The sequence below is a fragment of the Equus przewalskii genome, chromosome 10, assembly GCF_037783145.1.
Source record: "Equus przewalskii isolate Varuska chromosome 10, EquPr2, whole genome shotgun sequence".
NCBI classification, from domain to species: Eukaryota; Metazoa; Chordata; class Mammalia; order Perissodactyla; family Equidae; genus Equus; species Equus przewalskii.
In genome coordinates this window covers 50550767-50565831 of record NC_091840.1, presented here as the reverse complement: position 1 = coordinate 50565831, position 15065 = coordinate 50550767, and the positions used below count along the sequence as shown (strand labels likewise).

General features: G+C 43.6%; 1 protein-coding gene across 3 annotated transcripts in view; it reads right to left on the bottom strand.

The window, feature by feature from the left end:
• Nucleotides 1–15065, bottom strand: part of DNAH2 (dynein axonemal heavy chain 2) — a 105757-nt gene that overhangs the window by 76829 nt on the left and 13863 nt on the right. For 2 of the 3 annotated variants that reach the window (XR_011523634.1, XM_070563230.1), the window contains exons 5-14: nucleotides 9208–9436; nucleotides 8543–8653; nucleotides 8134–8372; nucleotides 6986–7177; nucleotides 6150–6307; nucleotides 5579–5666; nucleotides 5027–5232; nucleotides 4162–4291; nucleotides 3707–3889; nucleotides 2081–2295 (exon numbers count right to left, since the gene is read on the bottom strand). Coding sequence is in view for 2 of the 3 variants with exons in the window: in XM_070563230.1 (XP_070419331.1) it covers nucleotides 2081–2295; nucleotides 3707–3889; nucleotides 4162–4291; nucleotides 5027–5232; nucleotides 5579–5666; nucleotides 6150–6307; nucleotides 6986–7177; nucleotides 8134–8372; nucleotides 8543–8653; nucleotides 9208–9436 (1751 nt within the window). In the remaining variant the exon portion in view is untranslated. Of the gene's footprint in view, nucleotides 1–2080; nucleotides 2296–3706; nucleotides 3890–4161; nucleotides 4292–5026; nucleotides 5233–5578; nucleotides 5667–6149; nucleotides 6308–6985; nucleotides 7178–8133; nucleotides 8373–8542; nucleotides 8654–9207; nucleotides 9437–15065 lie in introns of those variants that run through there. The other variant, XM_070563231.1, reaches the window with a different exon arrangement.

The following is a 15065-nucleotide window of genomic DNA, read 5'->3' as shown; positions in this document are numbered from 1 at the left end:
TTTGATGAGTGGTGCCATGTCCATGCCAGGATCTGAACCAGCAAAACCCTGGGCTGCTGAAGCAGAGCATGCGAACTTAACCGCTCGGCCATGGGACCAGCCCCCAATCTTCCTCTTCTTGCTTGAGGAAGATTGTGTCCCTGAACTCACATCTATGCCAATCTTCCTCTACTTTGTACATGGGATGCCAGCATGGCTTGATGAGTGGTACATAGGTCCATGCCCAGGGTCCAAACCCGTGAACCCCAGGCCGCCGAAGCAGAGCATACGAACTTAACCACTATGCCACCGGGCTGGCCCCTGTGAGGCAATTTTTTGAGAGGAAAATAATGTCTATTGATTGTTTGTTCTTTGTGAGGACTTTTACACCTGTCACTTCGCCTTATGACAACCTCAAAAAAGGATTTTTTAAGATGAGGACACTCCGGCTCAGAGAAATTCAGTGGCTAGCCTGAAGTTACAGGGCAAAACAGAACTACTCCAGGGTTCAAACCCTGGTCTGGGTGGCATTGCAGTTTAAGCTTTATTCCCTCTCGCTGGCTGACCCTGAGGATTAGAAGGAAGCAGGCAGCAAGCAGTGCTCACCTATGGCATCACTTTACCTCTCTCTCAACTTTTGTTTTCTCTCATACTTAAAGTGTAAATATCGATCACTGGTGTTTAATAAAATTCTATTTGAATACAATCCCTTAATTCACAGGAAAAGGGCAATTGGTGGACTGTGTGTGCTCATATTCATATTATTACCAGTGTGTCTGGATGTCTCTCCAAGCACAGTGCCTTCGGGATACCCAGCTTGATGGAAGCACGAGTCCTGCAGCTCCAACCCCGTTATATGCTCCCAAACGGCATAGCTAGGGTAACACTGGCCTAGTCTTCTGCCTCTTCAAGATCTTATTCTTAATTTACGAGGCCATTTTTATATGATCCTGCTTGGCCATACCTCAAAAAACCATGAACCCTATCAAAGCCAGTCTCTGACGGCCCTCACTGGTCAAAGACTTCTCTTAAACCTCTCACCCTCGTCTTGACACTCTGCTCCTCCACGGCTTCCTGATCCATGTGCCTTCAAACATCTCTGTCCTTCTCCCTAATGCCTTTGCCTCACCCTCCAACCTGCCTCTCAGCACTGCTTCTCCACCTTGGTTCTTTGGCTTCTTTCCTCAACCATGATGTGTCGTCTCCTTCTGGTTAGGCTGCCTGCAGCTGCCCTGGACAGACACCTCAGCCTCTTCTGTCCCCCAGGCTCTGTCTCCACACTCTGTCTTCTCTGGCAAAGCCCCTTCTACAATTGCCGAAGAAATAAGGAAATTCTACGAGTTAAAGCCAATGCTAGTAGCAACAGCCTAGAAGCGTGGGAAGCAACTCTTATGATAGGGCCTAGCTGATGACAAGAGGGAGCCAAAACCAATCAAGTAGAAAATTATTTCCTTCCAATCAGGAAAAAACTATCCCCAGAAGGTTTGTAATCTCTGTAGACAGATGCCTTACATAGCTCCTTCTTTATTTGCTCTTCTGCATCTTATATGAAAAGGAAGCACAGCTCTAAGAGTAGAAGTTTGTCCATTCACAGAGTAAGAGAGGGGAAGGACTTGCCACTGTATACATTCCCTGTGGCCATCTTGGTTCCTAGCACATGGAATGCACTCACTATATACTTTTAAATACCTAATAAATGAATTAATTACATTTTAAATAATTGTAATCTGAAAATGCCATAATTATAAAGCTGTAGGAGAGGGCATGATCTGACAGACCCATCAATTCTCAGGAAAGTCCGCACCCTGGCTCATGGTTTGGATGATTTAGCTGAGCCATCGTGGCCATCTAGTGGCAGAACACCTACATCACTGGTTTAGTAGGTTACTGGGTTTTTTCTTTCTTAAATCAATTTTTTTGAAGATAAACTGTAAAATTAAAATTAAGAAGTGATGGTAAACATATTACAGTATAAGATGGAGTTAGAGAGAAGAATGGAGAGGGAAACAGAGAGATGGAAGTTAAACTCTTGGGATAGTTGGGGAAGTGAAAGGCACCAAAGACAGGACAAGTAGAGGGAGGAATCAGTTGGGTCTTGTACTTGTCAAAGTTGACATCCAGCATGCCCGCCTTCTCCTGGCTGATTCGTAACAATGGTGTATCCAGCCGCCGAATGCAGTCTTTGTCCAGCGTCAATGTCCAGTCTTGGAAAGTTTTTCGGACTAGTTCATCAATGGCCTGAACCATCTGCTGATAGGTATGTACACTCTCCTCTCCAGTCCCGATGTGAGGCAGGAAATGAGCACTAGAAAGACACTGAGGGGGAAGAACAACGGATAGGGGAAGCCTACTGGCCACATTCCTCCGTGTTACCACCTCTCTGAGACCACACACACATACACACACACACACACATACACCAACAATAGGTCTAAGGCTTGCTATGGAGATTGATTTTGACTACTTAGAAGGAAGATGGAACCAAAAAGCAAGGTGAGAGGAAGAGATCAAGGCACAAGGTGAAAGGGAGTTAAAATAAAGAAAGAGAAGCACAGAGATTCAGCTGAAGAAAAAAGTTGGGAAAAGAAAGTAAATTACAGGAGGCAAAGGATTTAAGAAGCACAAGGTTGAAAAGGAGTGCGAGCCTTTCCCCACCTCAGCCTTAGCCCACCGATGCTGAAGAGGCCTCCAGTTGTCTGTGAAACTGGAAGCCAACTTGCTTTAACTATACTCAGTTGTCTGTTTGCAAAAGTAGTTAGATAATCATCACTAAAGCCCACCCTGTAAGTAAGATCTTTGACGTCTGGGTCACCAAGGTTACAGGTGCTTAAGTTTTTCAGGAACTGAGAGTCAACCCCTTGTCCCATTCAGGCTGGCTAAGGCCACGGACTCATCACCTGGGTCTGTGTGGATGACGGATAAGTGACCTCCCGGCGTCAGTGAGCCAAAAACTCCACCCTCAGGTCATGATCACGTGGACATTTTGTGAACACGCGTCCTATGAAGAGCCGTGAAGCCTGACTACGCTTGCACAGATCATCAATTACCTCCCTTCTTACCTCCAATCATCTGTTTCCACACTTCAGACCACCCTGCCCCTTTATCTCATAAATACCCCTAGTCCCCACTTTTTGGGGAGGTGGATTTGAGACTCGTTCTTCCATTGCCTCACTTGGCTGCCTTGTGGAAAAACCCTTTCTCTGCTGCAAACTCATCGCCTCGGTGACTGGCTTTCTGTGCGACAGGCAAAACGAACCTGGTTCAGTAATGTCTGCGGGCTGCCTTATTCCCTCCCAGGACAAATTAGATGATAGCAGGTATCTCAATAGCTTTAGACCTATATACCCAAAAAGTTTTTAAAAAAAGAATTTTTTTTCTGTTTCTCTGTGCCTGTTCTTCCAGGAAGACCAGGCCCTGTAAGATTGTGAGGTTGTATTACTCTTCTGGTGGTCCAGCTTCCCAGATGCTGACCCTATTCCTCCTCTCCACCTTGATATGAAACGCCTAAAAGGACCCATGTTCAACCAACCACGCTTGCCATCGCTGCAAATCCAAAGCCAAGGCCTGCCTCACTGAACTGCATCTGCCACTCGGACTTGGGCTCCAGTCGTGAAAACTCTCGAGGGACACTCTCTGGACCGGTCCCCTAGCCCTCCCTGCATGTAGCACAGCCTGAAAACTCTACCATGTCACTGAGAACAAGTTTCGGAAAAGGCCAGGCACTTACATTCATGACCCTGTCGATGCGACGCCGCAGGATCCGCACCCAGTGTGCTTGTCCCGAATACTGGGCCATGTAGGGCTCCAGGTATGGCAATTTCTTGCTCAGTTCACGGTTCACGAGGGCCAATTCGCTATTGAACAGCATGTAGAGATCCACCGCCTTCTTGTCATACGTTCGCTTGATAGCCTAAGGAAGAAGAAAAAGAAGTCAACACCATGCCCTGAGGATGTGGGTTCCCTCCAGTTACTCATCCTAGTGGAAAGCTACACCCCTGCTGCGAGAGTCACACTCCTTAGTGATCTGGAAACTAGAGGAACAGAGGGAAGAAAAGAGGCGCTGGCAATTTAGGACATGGGAAAGAGCATGAATGGAGGTAGGATGGTGTCTGGAACTTCAGGAGGAACTGAAGGAAAGTGCAAGAGAAACAAGGGTCAAGGAAGCAGGCAGGGCAGTGGCACCTCACGGGTTGCAAGCCTGTGGAAGGTGTCCAGCAGTAGCACTCCATGCTCCACATCTCGAACTAACTCGAAGGCAGAGGTGATCAAGTTCTGAGTCATCACCTCCAGGTCCTTGATTCCAGCACGGAACCTGCACAGTTAGAGAGCCGTGTTGAAGGCTGGGTGCCCTCACCTGCCCCAAGCACATCGCCCTGATTAAGAATCCTATATGTTATGTACTGATGACTCTCTATGTGCCAGGCACTGACTAAATGCTTTACATGCATCAATCCATTTATTGTTCAAAACTATGAAATGAGGGGCTGGCCCCATGGCCAAGTGGTTAGTTCGCGCACTCTGGTTCAGCGGCCCGGGGTTTAGTCAGTTCGGATCCCGGGAGCAGACATGGCATCACTCGTCGGGCCATGCTGAGGTGGCATCCCACATGCCACAACCAGAGGCACTTACAACTAGAACATACAGCTATGTACTGGGGGGGCTTTGGGGAGAAGAAAAAAAAAAGATTGGCAGCAGTTAGCTCAGGTGCCAATCTGTAAAAACAACAACAAAAAACCTATGCAATGAGATAGGTTCTATCGCTAACCTTATTTTATAGTCAGGAAACAGAGGCTCCAACTGGTAGGGTAATTTGCCCAGAGTCACATATCTAGTTTGTGGCAGAACTGGAATTCAAGCCCGGAAAGGCTAACTCTGGAACCCTTAACCTGAGCAACCATCTCCTTCCTTGCACTCCCTCCTGCTCTCCCCATCCCCGATCTGTCACCTCCACCCTTCCCCTCTACACTCTCGTCCCTCCTCCCATTCTTGTCTCCTGACCTCCCTTCCCTGACTCCCTTCTACCTGGGAGTCAGCCTGTGATTCTCACCTGTTGTAATCTTCATGCCAAGAGGTGTTCTTGACATCCAGGATGCCCCCACGAACAGCTCGCAGCATATGTAGATTTTTATGAAAGATGTCCTCAATCTCCAGCAAGTTCCGTGTTATCTGGGGCCCCTGGGCACCAAAGAAGCAAGGAAGGGGACCTTGCTTGCCATCTTCCCAGCGGGCAAAATGGTACTGACAGTCACATACCTAAAAAGAAGTCAGCATGAGGATTCCTGCTCTCCTTTCAGGAGCTTGTAAGTCCTGAGCTCTCTGGTTTAGCTTAAAATGTCTAAAAAAAACTAGGGAGAACCAACCAAATGCAAGGGGCCACTGGGATGAATTTTGGCTGCAGAATGAAATATGAGATACTGAGTCAGTGATAACAGGTAAAAGTGTAAAAGAACGGGGTGGTGGGAGGGCACACAGTTACACAAGAGCAGCCAAAGCAGTAAGCTCTATGCTTGGCCTCTGCCTCATCTCCCCCAGCTCGCGGGCGGGGCTTCTGGAGGGTCTGCTCTTGGCTTTGCTTCTCCTTCCCTGACATTCTTCCCACCTCGATAAGGTCCTTGCAGCGTTGCACAAAGGCATCAACCTGAGCAAATATGCTGGTCTGGTCTAGGACCCAGCCCCGACTGGAGAACCTGTGTTAGGAGAAAGATGGACCAATTCAAACAGTGGGAACACCAGGGATCAATCTGCCGATGCAAAGCTAGAACCAGGAGTCTTGGGTTCAGGGGGAGCCTTAGAAAAGGAGACCTCAAGAAGCAGTTTTCCTGAACCTTAAAAGAAGAAATGCAAGGTGAGGAGAACCACAGAGGAGACAAAGCGTCTAGGAGAAGGTCTATAAGTCATGGAATCTTAGACGTTAGGACCAAGAAAGGAGAAAAGAGCAGAAAGGATTCCTGGAATCAGAGAGAAGAGGTTATTAGGATAAGGAGAACCTAGGGCTAGGAGCCAGAATATCTGTATCCAGAGAGAAAACTGGGACCCATGTAGAAACTCCCAGATCTAGAAAAATATAATCTATAGGCTTCAAAGAAAATGCAAGTGAAAGGAGTCAGAATCTACCCCCTATCGGAATGACAGGCGGGAACACACAGGATGGCAGGGGAGACACATCTTACTGGGTATGCATCTGCACAGCCCGTAGGTAGTGATCTTTCCAGGCATGACAGCAGGAAATGCAGCCTTGTAGGTCCTCCTTGCTAGATATGACGTATCCCTCGAAGATGCGGTCCAGGGAGATGGCGTGGCAGCATAAGCGGATGATCTCATTGCTCATCTGCAGAAGGGGTCCCAACAGCCTCAATTTCCAGCCATAGCTGCATTCAACCCCTTCTCTGAATCACCCTGACCGTGCCCCAGGTCTCAGCCTCCTACTTGTGGGTTTGACTTCTGTACCCAAGTCGGGTCCTCCACTGCCCCACTGGGTTCCACCTCCACCGCCTGCCTCAGCCCAGCTCTGCAGCTGCACTTTCTTCGCCTCCGCTCAGCTCAGCGCCCTTTCTCCCACACTTTGGCTCTGTCACCCTGGATGAAATGTGCCAGGTTCTGCTCCTCAAAAGCCGGTGTTCCTTCCTAAATCTACCTCTAGCCTACTGCAATTTCCATCTTTGAAATGAGAAAAAGAGGGTCTTCCCCTCCTGTACAACTCAGCCTGGGAGTCTGTCCTTCCTGCCTCCATCCCCATGCTCATCAACTCCTCTTCTCAAAGCGCCTCTTCCTGCCTAGGCTACTTCCATCTAGAAGCAAAATGTCCAGCCCAGGCCCCAACTCTGAGCATCACTAAAGCTGACAATGCCGGCAGAAGACTTTAGTCTCTGTCTGACCTGAAGGGCACTCCTCACTACCTTTGCACCGCAGACCTGCTAAGTGAATTCCACCTTCTTCAGAAAATCTGAGCTCTACCAACATGGCCATCCTCTTAAAACCCTCTGTCCCACCCTCTGCAGACACGCACCTTTCGGAAGAGGGAGGTGAGTCTCTCCCGAGTGTTGTAGTGGGGAGAGTTGACCCAGATGATGCGGATGAGACTGATCAGCTTAGGGAGCTTACTAGAGATGTCCTTAGGCCGCATGTAAGCCAATTCCTGGTAAGGTTCTTTCAGGATTGACAAAAAAGTCAGGTTTGACTGTGCTTGACGAGAGCCATCCTGGCAGTAAAGAGAAACCAGGAGTAGACTTATCCACTGGAAAGAACTTGTTCAAAGTGAGCGCTTTCCAGCCATCTTGAACTCCATCCTGACTTGCCTCTACTGGGAAGCATTCCCAATTAACCCTACCCAGTGCCAATCATTTCAAGTCTCTGCAACCCTCAGGACCAGAGTTTATAGATAATCTACTTTTATTCATTTACTAGTTTCTATGAAAGTCTTTTCTCATGTGTGAGTCCTATCTCCCCAACTAGACTGGGAATTCTCCAAGCTCAGGTTTTGTATCGATCCCTCTAGTTTCTCCGATTGAACTCAGAACTCTGCACAAAGTAGGTACTCAATAGCTGTTGATCAGCTGACTGGACATCACTCCCGTTCATCCCCATAGTATTTACCCAGTCCCTTTGACTGCCCTGTTCTCAAGCAGAGTTTCAGACCTGTCCACCTAGCTGCGGCGCAATTCCCTTAATGCCTAACTTAAAATTCCACCTAGGAAGACAAGTCTTCCACCTCTGTATTCTACAGATCACTCTGATCCTCTGTGCATCCCCAACGCTAACATAATCAGCTTGTTATACAATATCAACTGTATTTTTTAAGTGTTTATCTTGCACTTTCTTGGCTGAACCACATGGGTTCCTCTTTGATCCCATGCTGTCTAGTAATCCTATTTAGCATAAGTCTTCTTTTCTCAGCTGGATTACGGGGCTGGCTTCAGCGAGGGTACTCACTGTAAATGTGTTGATTAACTACACGTCTCCCTAACTAAACTATAAGGTCCTTGGAACCCTGTGTTCTACTACTTTTATACTTTCCCACAAGTACGAGTCCAAATACTGGGTGGATCTAGGTTTGCTGATGATGATTACATTGGGTCCATCTTCTTAGCACACTATATTGTCCCAACCACTGTCCAACTTTCTACCAAGCCTCCATCCTTTGATCCACTCACAAACCTGGATCTGCTGGGCCAGCTTCATAAAGGGTGCCAAGTAGGATGACTTGGCAAGTTGCAGGATGGACTCAATGTGTTTCACTCCCTGCTTCACCAGCTGTTTACTGATGCCAGACAGGTCCATGCATCGATTGCGCCAGACCTCAATCTCCTCCAAAGGACCTAAATTTTCTCCTGTCTCCACAGTCTCCTGGGCACTAAGCACCTCCTTTATCTGCCGCGTCCAGTGGATCATGGAGGCTGCAGGGGAGAATACAAAGCCCTTTGCACTTCTTTACACTGCGCCCCAATTGTGTCCTTCCCTCTGCTCCCTACACAGCGCCCCTAACCCAACTCCTTTCTCAGCATCTGGGCTGTCCCCTTTTCTCCCCCATAGGATCCCTGACATACTGGCAATGCCAGCCACTCACTCTCTAGCCGCTGCACCAGCTCTTTGTCCTTAACCACCACCTCAGGCTTCATGTTCATGGCCTCCGTGGGGATGTAGAGAACAGTGTGCCCCTCCAGCTTGTACCGAGTATCTAAGGAAAGGAAAGGACCATGGAAGTTCACAGAGGGGGATGGGTTTATGCCACCTAGTTCCAATCATAGTTGATGATCTGGGCCCCAGGAAGTATGTGCATTTCAGGAGAGCAGGCAGGAGAAACTATAACTCATACTTTTTTGATTTCAAGAGGAAAAATGACAGGAGGCCAGAGAGAAACTTCATTGAGGTATAATAAGAGATTGCCATAAAATAAGGTCACAGATTTGTACTATGCCCTCAATATTCTCTTCTGTGACACATGTACTCCCCATACTGCCCCCCACCACCTACATTTCCCCTTAACTCATGTCTTGGAAATTTCCAAATCTAAGTGTGAGCAGGTCTGACCAATCGTTCTACAGCAGAAAACCGTATCTGGATTAGAAGGCAAATTCTGTACCCTGCTCCACTCATTCAACAAACACAAACTGAGTACCTACTCTGTGCGGGGCAATGTAGGTGCTCAGGATGAATCTCCCACCTGCCTCACTGGCTCTGCTGTGGATAGGGCACTAGGAAGAAACCAGGCACTCAAGCCTTTTGGCTCACCTGTTAGGCAGGCCAAGAACCTGTGCAGGTGAGAAGTAAAATTGTTTCGAATGCTCTCAGGCCAGGTTGTGTTTGTGAAGATCTGAGGGGCAAAGACACCATTGAGCAGCCGAAGCAAGGCTGGGATGTAGGAGCCCCGCACTGTCCCAAACTGCACAGTTGCCTCAAAGTTCTCTGGAGTGATGGGAACCGGTGCTTGACGAATGAAGTAGACAATCTGGTTCTGGGTCTGCATGAAAGACAGTAGATCAGAGTTCAGTCTCTGTGCTCAGTCATGACACCCAACGGAATCTCAGGCTCCAATCATGAAAGCCTGGCTGAGTTCTTTGTCATATTCCCTCAGCATAGCCTGATCCTTCTCCAAACGCAAGTGTCACGAGGTGCTTCCTATTCTTTTCAGGGACATAATGGAGTTCATACCGAGAGACGAGACGTGGAGAGGAAATGAAGAGAGCACAGCTTGAGGGTGGGGACTGTGTATTTTGTCCAACTTGGCTCCAGAACCTAGCACAGTGACTGGGACATAGTAGATGCTCGACAAATATTGGATTGATGGATAGATAGATGAGGTGAAAAGGAAAGAAGAGATGGAGCACTTTCAGCTATAGGAAAAGCAGAAAGGAGAAGAACTGGAAGTAAGAGACAATTGTCTAGGGTTTTCCATTTCAGTTGCATATACTTTTCCCTCAATTTTTAATTTATCCTCCAATTTTGTTTATGGCGAGTTTTGTTGTTGTTGCTCTTGTTGTTTACATTCAGAAATGTATAACTTTCATGCGGGTAAAACTGCTTAAATTTAAAGTTTCTGACTTTTATATGTTCAGAAAGATCATTCTCACCCGAAGATCAGAGTCGCCTGTTTTTTTTTTTCTTTAGTGCTTTTGCTACTACTCTTTACAATTTATTTAATTTTGAAGACTGAAAATAAAGCACAAAGAAGAAATTAATAATCATCCATCTTCCCACTACCCAGAATTAACTTTTGGCATTTTATGTCTATTTTTTAAAAGCTGAACAACTATTATTTCTGTCAGAATGATATATGCTATTTATAAATAACTGAAACAACGCAGAAAAGTACAATACAAGTTAAAATGTCGTCTAAAATCCACCACCTGACCACTCATGCCATTAGAGAAAACACTATTCCAGACATTTTTTATATATATTTACAGAAAAATAAAATAGTTATTTAAAAATAGGATCATGCTATTTTAATTAAAAGTATTAAATTTAATTTTACTTGGATTTAGTAGAATAAAATGACATTGATGTGAATATAATAAAGGAATGGTTGCGCTTCAAATACATGTTTCTTCACCCATAAAAGAGATTTCTTCCTAAAAGACCCCTTTCTAAGGTTATAAGAGAGATCATGAAAAATATTGAGGTTAGTTTTCTTACTACCTTCCAATTTTAAGTTCTGTTGACTCACTGCTTAGAAAGATAAGAATATTGGCATCCTCATACTCCCTCTCATGTTCTCGCCACTTTCCAATTTTTGTTCTAGTATTATTTTTACATTGTCCAGGTTGATAACATTCACATTCTACAGCATAACCATAATTCTCATGGGTATTTAGTATTTAGTATTTTTATTTAAATGCATTGAATGATGTGCCCAACACAGGAGCACCAAGATTCATAAAGCAACTATTAACAGACCTAAAGGAAGATGTTAAAAACAACACAATAATAGTAGGGGACCTCAACACCCCACTCACATCAATGGACAGATCATCCAGACAGAAAATCAACAAGGAAATAGTGGAGCTAAATGAAAAACTAAAACAATTGGACTTAATAGACATATATAGATCACTTGACCCTGAAAGAGCTGAATACACATTCTTCTCAAGTGCACATGGAACATTCTCAAGGATAAACCATATGTTGGGAAACAAGGCAAGCTTCTACAAATTTAAAAAAACTGAAATAATAACAAGCATCCTCTCCAATCATAACGCTATAAGGCTAGAAATTAATTACAAGAAAAAAGCTGAGAAAGGCACAAAGATGTGGAGACTAAACAACACACTACTGAACAAGCAATGGATCATTGAAGAAATTAAAGAAGAAATAAAAAAATACCTGGAAACAAATGAAAATGATAGCATGCCATACCAACTCATATGGGATACAGCAAAAGCTGTATTAAGAGGAAAATTCATCGCAATACAGGCACATCTTAACAAACAAGAAAAATCCCAAATAAGCAATCTTAAAGCACACCTAACTGAACTAGAGAAAAAAGAACAAATGAAGCCCAAAGTCAGCAGAAGGAGAGAAATAATAAAAATCAGAGCAGAAATAAATACTATTGAAACGAAAAAGGCAGTAGAAAGGATCAATGAGACAAAGAGCTGGTTTTTTGAGAAGATAAATAAAATTGACAAACCCCTAGCCAGACTTACAAAGAAAAAAAGGGAGAAAGCTCAAATAAACAAAATCAGAAATGAGCGAGGAGAAATAACAACAGACTCTGCAGAAATACAACAGATTATAAGAGAATACTACAAAAAACTATATGCCAACAGAATGCATAACCTAGAGGAAATGGATAAATTCTTGGACTCCTACAATCTCCCAAAGCTCACCCAAGAAGAGGCAGACAATTTGAACAGACCAATCACAAGGAAAGAGATTGAAACAGCAATCAAAAACATCCCAAAGAATAAAACCTCAGGACCAGATGGCTTTCCTGGGGAATTCTACCAAACTTTCAGAGAGGATTTAATACCTATCCTTTTCAAGCTATTCCAAAAAATTAGGGAAGATGGAACACTTCCTAACACATTCTATGAGGCCAACATCACGCTGATACCAAAACCTGACAAGGACACCACGAAAAAAGAGAACTACAGGCCAATATCACTGATGAACATAGATGCAAAAATTCTAAGCAAAATTTTGGCAACCAGAATTCAGCAATTCATCAAAAGGATCATACATCATGATAGGTGGGATTCACACCAGGGACACAGGGATGGTTCAACATCCACAAATCAATCAACATGATACACCACATCAACAAACTGAGGAATAAAAACCACATGATCATCTCAATAGATGCAGAGAAGGCATTTGACAAGATCCAACAGCCGTTTATGATAAAAACTCTGAACAAAATGGGCATAGAAGGAAACTACCTCAACATAATAAAGGCCATATATGACAAACCCATAGCCAACATCATAATCAATGGGCAAAAACTGAACCCCATTCCCCTGAAAACAGGAACGAGACAAGGATGCCCTCTATCACCATTCTTATTTAACATAGTACTGGAGGTCCTGGCCAGAGCAATCAGGCAAGAAAAAGGAATAAAAGGAATCCAAATAGGGAGGGAAGAAGTGAAACTCTTGCTGTTTGCAGACGACATGATCTTATATATAGAAAACCCCAAAGAATCCATTGGTAAACTCTTAGAGATAATCAACAACTACAGCAAAGTTGCAGGGTGCAAAATCAATTTGCATAAATCAGTAGCATTTCTATACTCTAATGATGAACTAACAGAAAAAGAGCTTGAGAACACAATACCATTCACAATCGCAACAAAAAGAATAAAATACCTTGGGGTAAATTTAACTAAGGAAGTGAAGGACCTATATAATGAAAATTACAAGGCCTTTCTGAGAGAATTGGATGACAACATAAGGAGTTGCAAAGACATTCCATGTACATGGATTGGAAGAATAAATATAGTTAAAATGTCCGTTCTACTTAAAGCAATCTACAGATTCAATGCTATCCCAATCAGAATCCCAATGACATTCTTTACAGAATTAGAGCAAAGAATCCTAAAATTCATATGGGGCAACAAAAGATCACGAATTTCTAAAGCAATCCTGAGAAAAAAGAACAAAACGGGAGGCATCACAATCCCTGATTTCAAAACATACTACAAAGCTACAGTAATCAAAACAGCATGGTACGGGTACAAAAACAGGTGCACAGATCAATGGAACAGAATTGAAAGCCCAGAAATAAAACCACACATCGGTGGACAGCTTATCTTTGACAAAGGAGCTGAGGGCATACAACGGAGAAAAGAAAGTCTTTTCAACAAATGGTGCTGGGAAAACTGGAAAGCCATACGTAAAAGAATGAAAATTGACCATTCTTTCTCACCATTCACCAAAAGAAACTCAAAATGGATCAAAGACCTAAAGGTGAGACCTGAAACCATAAGGCTTCTAGAAGAAAATGTAGGCAGTATACTCTTTGACATCAGTATTAAAAGGATCTTTTCAGACACCATGCCTTCTCAGAGAAGGGAAACAATAGAAAGAATAAACAAATGGGACTTCATCAGACTAAAGAGCTTCTTCAAGGCAAATGAAAACAGGATTGAAACAAAAAAACAACCCACTAACTGGGAAAAAATATTTGCAAGTCATATATCTGACAAAGGCTTAATATCCGTAATATATAAGGAACTCTCACAACTCAACAACAAAAAATCAAACAACCCGATCAAAAAATGGGCTGGAGACATGAACAGACATTTCTCCAAAGAAGATATAGGGATGGCCAATAGGCACATGAAAAGATGCTCATCATCGCTGATCATCAGGGAAATGCAAATCAAAACTACACTAAGACATCACCTTACACCCATTAGAATGACAAAAATATCTAAAACTAATAGTAACAAATGTTGGAGAGCTTGTGGAGAAAAAGGAACCCTCATACACTGCTGGTGGGAATGCAAACTGGTGCAGCCACTATGGAAAACAGTATGGAGATTCCTCAAAAAAATTAAAAATAGAACTACCATACGATCCAGCCATCTCACTACTGGGTATTTATCCAAAGAGCTTGAAGTCAGCAATCCCAAAAGTCCTATGTACCCCAATGTTCATTGCAGCATTATTTACAATCGCCAAGACATAGAAGCAACCTAAGTGCCCATCAACAGACGAATGGATAAAGATGATGTGGTACATATATACAATGGAATACTACTCAGCTGCAAAACAGAACAAAATCATTCCATTTGCAATAACATGGATGGACCTTGAGGGAATTATGTTAAGTGAAATAAGCCAGCTAGAGAAGGATAATCTGTGTATGACTCCACTCACATGCGGAATTTAAAAATGTGGACTAAGAACAGTTTAGTGGATACCAGGGGAAATGTAGGGTGGGGGTGGGCACAAAGGGTGAAGTGGTGCACCTACAACGCAAATGACAAACATTAATGTACAACTGAAATTTCACAAGATTGTAACCTATCATTAACTCAATAAAAAATTTTAAAAAAAATTATCAATGGTTGTGGAGAAATTGGAAACCTCAGGCACTTTTTGGTGGGAATGCAAAATGGTACAGCTGCTGTGGAAAACAGTATGATGGTTCCTTAAAAAATTAAAAATAAAATTATCATAAGATCCAGCAACTCCACTTCTGGGCATACACCCAAAAGAACTGAAAGCAGGGTCTCAAAGAGATATTTGCACACTCATGTTCACAGCAGCATTATTCACAATAGCTATAAGGTGAAGCAACCCAAGAGTCCACTGATGGATGGACAAATAGGCAAAATGTGATATATATACAACCGGGAGAAAATATTTGCAAATCACATATCTGACAAGGGGTTAATCTCTAAAATATATAAAGAACTCATACAACTCAACAACAAAAAATCAGCAACCAGATGAAAAAGTGGGCGGAGGAGATGAACAGACATTTTTCCAAAGAAGATATACAGATGGCCAATAAACACATGAAAAGATGTTCAACATCACTAATCATCAGGGAAATATAAATCAAAACTACACTAAGATACTACCTTACGCCTGTTAAATTGGCTATAATCACTAAGACTAAAAATAACAAATGTTCGAGAG